This window comes from Nematolebias whitei, chromosome 21 (genome assembly GCF_014905685.2).
Source record: "Nematolebias whitei isolate Nwh7 chromosome 21, NemWhi1, whole genome shotgun sequence".
Taxonomy (NCBI): Eukaryota; Metazoa; Chordata; class Actinopteri; order Cyprinodontiformes; family Rivulidae; genus Nematolebias; species Nematolebias whitei.
In genome coordinates this window covers 30,022,721-30,030,843 of record NC_056518.1, presented here as the reverse complement: position 1 = coordinate 30,030,843, position 8,123 = coordinate 30,022,721, and the positions used below count along the sequence as shown (strand labels likewise).

Sequence of the window (8,123 nt, the reverse complement as noted above, 5' to 3'; positions counted from 1 at the left end):
CAGGTGTGCGTACCTGTTGTTGTGACATGTGCGTACCTGTTGTTGTGCAGCAGTCGCTGTACACGCTCAGCCAGCTGAGACATCTGTGCCTCGATGTCCGACTGAGCCTGAACATATCACACAGGAACATTAATCAAAAAACATAAATCAATATAATAATCTATATTCTAAATATTTTTTTATTTTTACATTTTTTTTAAACTATGTTCAATTTCACTCTTCACCATGATGAACGACATAATGAACAAACATGTCATTTAATTTAAATCAGACATTTTGATACAGACATTAAATTTATTGAAAGAGCACTGTTTTTACAGAACGGATTACAGATTATTATCATTTTATTATTATTTTGTTCTCAGACATCTCTGAAACATCATTCTACAGGTTAAAAAATATGTTTTAAATGGGACAACCCTGAACTGATCCAGGGTGTGAAGTGAGACATTTTTTTTTTACAAGACACATTATTTGTTTTGTAATAAAACATCTTCTCCACCAGCTGCAGACGCTGATTACCTTGATGAGAGGAGCAGTAGCAGCCGCTACAGCTGTAGCGGCTGCTACTGCTGCCGTGTTGCTGGTGTCCCCCAGGTGACAGGAGTATGGATCCGGCTCAGTCTGAACTGCCACCACACTACCTGGATCCTGACCCATCAGAGGGTTCTGAGCGTCTGTAATGGGTCGTAGCAGCCTTGGCTCCAGCAGCTGCACGCTGACCTCCCTCCTGCCGGGGGCTCTGTGACAGCTGAGCAGAACCGACCCAGATGAAGACGGCAATATTATCAATAAAAACAACACAAAGAAGCGGCAGTAAATTTTAAATTTCTTAGCATAAAACAGGGATTCAGTCTGTCTCTTTATGAGGTCAACACTCTCATCAGGTCTATGTGAGACAAAGTCTCTGTGGGACTGGGTCGCTCTGTGGGACTGGGTTGCTCTGTTGGACGTAATCAGAATGTACTGGAGTCTCTCTAGTCTGGGTGTCCCTGAGTTTTTGTTGGACCTGGTCTGGGTGTCGCTGCCTCTCAGTCTTAGTAGAAGCAGCAGCATTGTGTTTTTTCGCTGCAGATTTTTAATTGTTTAGTAAAATCTGATTTTTTTGGACCCTGGGTTTGACCAGTTTTCTCACCGTTGTCTCAAAGCCTGGAGGACAGCTCCTCTCTGTCCAGTGGTGAAGCAGGACGTCAGCAGCTCCGGACCTGAGGACGGCGATGGAAGCAGAAACATTTCAGAAAGAAAAATTCAGCAAAAACAAATCAGTGTTAAAATTTCAACTGTGATATTTTAGACAAACACAAAACCACAAGAACTAATCGTAACGCTCCTTTTAAAGTGAGCCATAATCTGTCAAATATGTATATATAAGTTAGTTAAGTTTAAAAAAATCATGTCATGAATCACAAAGTAGGAGAGGTGATATCACTTTTTGAACATTTAAATTATTTATTATTACCAAAATTCTAATTCCCTTTGATTAAATTAAGATATTTTAAAGAAGAAATAACGTTTCTGTCCGAAATTTTAATGACTGTTGCCTGGATGAAAATCAAATATGTTTCAATATTTCTTCAAATATGTTTTTTTTTCAGCTTCTCCCTTCTTTAGGGGTCGCCACAGCGACTAGTCGGACGAATTTCTTCAAATATGTTTCAGTATGTGAAAAACATAAAAGGCTTAGAAGTATATCAATTTTATAGTTTAATGACAGTAAAAAAAAAAACTTTTCCTATTTTGTCTCATTGGAAAAAGAAACATATCAGCTGCAAGCTTGAAGGATGTTTAGTCATTTCAGGAAAGAGGACACATAATTAAAAATACAGATATAACTAATTTAAAATATAGTTAAATTAAATGAACAATTATTAAAATGTGTATTCAATTTAAAAAGTAATTTATATGAATAATTAAACAAACGTTTTAATTTTAAAACTCCTTTTTTATTAAAAAAAATATATATAAGGATAAATAATTTAATTTATTTATTACAAAATAAAAATAATAAGTAACCTTAAAGGTTATCAGAATAAAAATCTAATTTATTACAAAAACTAAAATAAACATTAGCATCTGGTTGATTTCCTCTTTCTGAAGATTTTCAGAATAAAACCGCAGAACTAGTTTCCGGTTTCTCCTGTTACTATGGTAACAGACCAAAAGACGAAAGCAAAAACTAAAAGCTTTTTCCCAAAGTGAGCCAGAACGCACCCAAAAACGGATGCATGTGCTAATTACCTTCACTGCTGCGGGTTCGGATAGACCGGTTCTGATCGAACTGGAAGGCCGCTGATCCCCGGTCCGAATCCATGTTGTCTGATTTCGGTCCTGGTCTAATTTGTCGAGTCTGGTTCTGCTGGGTCCGATGGAGCTGGAGAGGGTCCCGCAGCTTCTGGACGGTGATGTGGACCGGCTGGGCTCCATCTCCGTAGTCCGGAACACGAGTGGAACGGATCAAAACCTCCCCGGCGTCCGAACTGCAGGAGGACGGATTCGAACTGAGATCCGGATCATGTAACATGATGTAAACTCCTGGGTCTGGTTTTTAAGTGACTTGGGTCAATTATTAGCGAACGCGTTTTCAAATTTCCCGCTTTAGCATCTTTTCTCTAAAAAGAAGCTAAAATGGCCAACGCGTCAAAATTATTTTTATACAAGAGTTTAAATAAAATGAAACTCCGAAGGAGGTGGCAAAACACTTCATTCAAAAAAGTTCAGTGTAAAAAACTGTCTGAAAAAAACAACAACAGTTCTCTTAACTTCCGCCTCCTCACAGTTTCTTCTTCTACTATTTAATTTATAGCAGAGTCTGGCTTTTCAGACTGTTCTGCTGCGCCCTGCAGGATAAGAAAACATTTGACCCCCAGCTTGGAGGTTAATTTTTTAATTATATTTCCGAGGGTCTCTCTGATATGGAGGATGGCTTCATGTGACAAAAACACCCTCCATAACATACTCTGAACGCCACATTGTTTTAAAATCTATAATTTTACATCTTGTCCTTGGGGTGGCGATAATGCTCCTACAGTGATTAAACTCAAGAAGAAGACAAAGGTAAACAGTTTTTGTGACACTTTCGTCACAGTTTGTTCCTAGCATTCTATTTTTCAAAACCATTTAAGCTTGGTATTTATGAAAAGTACAACATAATTTAGAGAGAAAAATATTATCTGGAACGGCTCTAAAATGAAGGGAATTATACAGAAATTTTAAACGTTTGAAAGTTTTGTGCGGAATCTGCGACTGAGAGTGCATCTGCGCCCTTCATGGTTCTGAGACGGACACACGACGGTTCCGACTCACGCAGGTAACATAAACATCTGTCTTATACACGGGTTTAATGTTGTTGGTTCGGTTTATTGTTGTTTGGTCAAAGAATTAAGATAAAACAAACATGGAGGCTGTTAACAGCGAATTTAGAGCTGAACGTGTCCGGCGCTGTTGGACGGTTCAGTCTTTACAGATAATTTAACTTCTGATACGTACATCGTTTTATTTAACAACTCTGAGAAGACGAAACTTTCATAGCGAGTTAAAAGTGACATTTTAAAAAGACCGGTTTATGAAGCAGCTCACAGAAAAGGGGAGCGTTTGTAAAATGTGTGGTTTTTTGAATGAAGTCTGGTGTGTCTCCAGAGTGAAGCATGGCGGCGGCCCAGGTGTCCGAGTCCGACCAGATCAAGCAGGTAAGCCCTTTATTTTACCTTTAAAACTTGCAGTTAGCCTTTTTTTAACTAAAGGTCTAACGTTCCTGAAGGAATCCATATCGCCTGCTGTATTGTATCTCATTGGCTGTCTCGAGATTTCACGCTCACGTTGCGTGTTGGGGATGATTCTCGGCTACTACCATACCTAAATTAATTAATTATCAATCAAACTGATTGAATACATTAATTATTAAAATCAGTACAGATTCTTCATGTTGAAACGTTTCATCTTTTATCCAAAAGCCTTTATCAGTCTGAGGAGCTGCAACAAACTCAGTCTTATAAACAGCACCTGGATCAACCAGTTTGTTGTTGACATCCAGAACTAGCTGTCATGATGAAGGACCATCAGCCTAACAATTGGTCGTTAGTGGCCTGATGACTTCACAGAGGGCTGAGTGATACTAGCAATAACAGCATTGTAAGAGGGGGACAGTTTGACACAGAGGCCTCCTCCTCTGTGTAATGATGGACAGTTTCTCTTCACAAAGATGGCCTCCTTCACTCTTCTGTCAAACCATCGTTCCTCTCTATCCAGGATGTGAACATCTTCATCCCTGAAAGAGTGACTGCTAGCCTGCAGATGAGTGTAGACCGCAGAGTCCTGGCCTGATGATGTTGCTCTTCTGTGCTGGTCCACCCTTTTGGCCAGTGGCTGTTTAGTTTCTCCGATGTATTTAGATTAAATACATTGGTTCAAATACATTTTGATGTATTTGAGCTGATCACAGCCCTCCTGACACAACATTGCTGTTTGTGTCAGGGGACTGGATCTTTGGGATGAACCAGTCTTTGCCGTCGTGTATTTTGGGGTTTAAAAGCCACTGGGACGTTGTGTTTAGAAAACAAATGTCTGTTTCTCTGAAACTCCCACAACATATGGAATGACCACTGGAAGGATGGCCCAGCACAGAAGAGCAACATCATCAGGCCAGGACTCTGCGGTCTACACTCATCTCCAGGCCAGCGGTCACTCTTTCAGAGATGAAGATGTTCACATCCTTGATAGAGAGGAACGATGGTTTGAGAGAGGAGTAAAGGAGGCCATCTTTGTGAAAAGAACCCGTCCATCATTAAACAGGGGTGGAGGCCTCCGGGTTCAACTGTCCCCCTCTTACACTGCTGTTATCACTAGTATCACTCAGCCTCCTGTGAAGTCATCAGGCCACTAATGATCAATTGTTAAGCTGATGGTCCTCCTTTATCATGACAGCTAGTTCTGGATGTCAACAACAAACTGGTTGATCCTCTATGAGAAGGTGATGTTTATAAGGCCGAGTTTGTTGCAGCTCCTCAGACTGAAGAAGACTTTTGGGTTAAATATTAAACGTTTCAACAAGAATCTGTCCAGAGGACCTGACTCTACTTTGTTAGATTTTTCTACCTGGATTATTGATAATGCATCAGGATACAGCCGTTATTGTTTTCTTAAACAGGTTGACTGTGGTGGCCATCTTGAAATATGTTTGTTCCAAAAATTAATTTACTGAAAGTTGTATTGAAATGTATCCAATAGTTCACAAGATATTTTGTTAACAGAGAGTGTTGACTCCAAAGACTTAATGGCATCAAGATCTTGTGCAGTTTATGTGTTGGAGATCAGTCTCATTTATCAGGTCATTTTTGTGTTTACTGTCGGTTGGCTGTGGCGACCATCTTGACTCCAGTAATCTAGTGGTGTCTGAGAGTTTCATTAAAATTTCTCTGACATACTCAGAAGAAAACATTAAAGTCCAGAAGTTGTTTCACGGTTTCTGAAGTGAATCAGTTTAAATGTTTGTGGTCACCTGCATGTAGCTGTTCAGTGAAGTGTCTGTTTCCTGTTTCAGTTCAAAGAGTTTCTAGGAACGTACAACAAGGTGACGGAGAACTGTTTCATGGACTGCGTCAAAGATTTCACCGGGAGAGACGTGAAGCCAGAGGAGGTAAACGAAACAGGATGCGTCAAATCACAGTTACAAACAGCAGATCATCTTTAAGAGCACAGAGTTCTGGGAGGTTTTAATTTAAGTGTTTTTCACATTTCTTTTTTGTAATTTTCGAGACAGTTTTGCCCGTCAGCAGCTTCCTGTAGGTTTCTTTTGGCACAATTGACCACAAGAAGATGTGCCGACTCAAGCAATTAGTCTGTTCAGAACAAAGAAGGGCGAGCTAACGCTAGTTTAGCACTTCAGCTGACTCATCTGCAGTCAACTTCAGAGATCTGTGATTTTTTTCTGAACATTATGTACGGAATAAGATATTCCTCTATAAAAGATAATAAAGCTACACTTATTTTAGGTTTCTATAAGATTTCACACTGGTATAACAGGGTTTAACATGATTATAACACAGTTTAATGCATGGCTTTCCTCAGTTGTAACATTTTAATGCAATATAACATAACTTCCTGCAGGTTTAACATTATTTCTTATTGTTATGACATGATTTTATACAGGTCTATCATGGTTAAAATGTGGTTATAACACATCTTGCTACAGTTATAACATGATTTCACACTGGTATAATACGGTTTAACAAGAATACTCCATCGTTAAATGCAGCTATAACAGGCTTTCCACCAGTTCTGCATATTTTAATGTGGCATAACGTTATTTCACATTGTTATGACATGGTTTAATTTGAGTACAAAGCAGTGATAACATAGTTATAACACGTTATATGCAGTTCCAATGGTTAAAATTAGCTTATGCGGTTATCACACAGTTTAATACACTTAAATGCAGTTAATTGTTATAACAGTTTGTTTTTAATGTGGTTAACACATTTTAATATAGTCATAACATGCTAAAATGATTTTACTTATAAAATTATTAAATATGATTTTAGTGAATCTGTAACTGAAAGAAAATCTTTGGCTCCAGTTTGGACCAAGGTCTTTGGACCTGTTTTAAGGGGAACCAAACAAGTTATCATTCAGTGTCTGTCATCATCACATGATCCGGTTCTGTTGTTGTTCATGTGGTTCCAGTCCAGCTGCTCCGAGTCCTGCCTGCAGAAGTACCTGAAGATGACCCAGAGGATCTCCATGCGCTTCCAGGAGTACCACATTCAGCAGAACGAAGCTCTCGCTGCAAAAGCCGGACTGCTGGGCCCGCCTCGCTGAACTGCTCATAGTCCCGTTCCAGCTGGGCCGCGGTCTCCAGAAGAAGGACTGAACTTGTTCTGTTGTAGTTTCATCCTGAGCCAGAGCTCCAACACCTGACCGTACCCCCACACCATGAAGGTCCTGCAGCTCCAGAGCAGAGTCCAAGAACCTGATCTGTAAAACCTGTTCAGGTACCATCTGCGTATTTATGTTAGATTTTTATAAACTTGTTCAATCTTGTTGGATTTATTTCTTGTTTTTGTCAGGAATGAATAAAACATATGATCATTAAATTCTTTGATCTTTTTTTGTCCAGCGACTAAATGTAGATTTAATATAACGTCGTAACAAACGTAGTCTTTTTAAAGAAATGACTGCAGACGCCGTTTGTTTGTTTGTGCTGAATAGTTCAGACCCGGACGTGTTTAACTTCCTAAACCACCGATTTAAAGGGAATCTTTTTGCATTTGAAGCCACAGAACTTCATTAAAACTGAAAAGTACATGATTCTACTTCGTGCACAGATTTGAGCCAACACGCTCCCAGCTGGTTGTTGTGCAGCCTCTCAGCTCCTCTCAGTGTCACGTTTCTCCTCTTTTCATTAGATTTCTCTGTGTTCTTAAAATCTCTGACTTTATTAATCATATGCTCCACCTCATGTCCAAATATGGACACTTCCTGCTCAACCACAACTTGAAGCTGTTCCCAGATCAGTGGCTGTTGTGTTGTTCAGGCTCGTGTTTGAGAGGCTGAAGGCAGGAACAGAACCTCATGTTCTTCATTTATCTGGACTCCTGGTTCTAGGTTAGAACAAAAAACTGATTGTATGGAGAAAAACACTTCGCTGTCAGGAGTAAGGATTTATTCACAGGATGTATCTAATAATAAAAAGACACTTTATGGGGTTTTTGAAAATCACCTAGGCTAAAAAAAACTGATTTTATGTCGGTCAGTCTTTGTTTTTATTTATATTTTTGTCATATAAATATCTGAAGAAATTAAGTTTCATTATTGATGCAAGCTGCCAAAAAAGCACCAAGACCTGCGTTTAATTTTTCTCTCTTCCAAACGTTATTGCACAGAATATACTCTTAACAACATAAATACAAAATATACATAACACATTTGAAAATATTGAGCAGGGATTTACTGGGAGAAAGAAGAGAAGCATTTACAGAAATATTGAAGATGATCCATAATTTGTATTTTTTAATGAGTTCAGGTTCAGTGGTCTCAGGATTTGCTATTTGCAGATGATGTGGTCCTGTTGGCGTCATCGTGCCGTGATCTTCAGCTCTAACTGGAGAAGTTCACATGCGAGTGTGAAG

At 39.1% G+C, this 8,123-nt stretch overlaps 2 protein-coding genes across 2 annotated transcripts in view; one reads left to right on the top strand and one right to left on the bottom strand.

The window, feature by feature from the left end:
- kiaa0586 (KIAA0586 ortholog) overlaps positions 1–2,521 on the bottom strand; it is a 22,377-nt gene extending 19,856 nt beyond the window's left edge. Inside the window, 4 exon segments of the mRNA XM_037694681.1 lie at positions 37–107; positions 523–751; positions 1,136–1,205; positions 2,245–2,521. Of these exon segments, the coding sequence (XP_037550609.1) occupies positions 37–107; positions 523–751; positions 1,136–1,205; positions 2,245–2,521 (647 nt within the window).
- Positions 2,522–3,063: 542 nt separating this feature from the next.
- Positions 3,064–6,968, top strand: timm9 (translocase of inner mitochondrial membrane 9 homolog). The gene is made up of 4 exons (XM_037694598.1): positions 3,064–3,307; positions 3,637–3,686; positions 5,537–5,632; positions 6,679–6,968. The coding sequence occupies exons 2-4, from the start codon at positions 3,645–3,647 to the stop codon at positions 6,811–6,813; spliced, it is 273 nt and encodes a 90-aa protein (XP_037550526.1). The 5' UTR covers positions 3,064–3,307; positions 3,637–3,644; the 3' UTR covers positions 6,814–6,968.
- Positions 6,969–8,123: the final 1,155 nt, after the last annotated feature.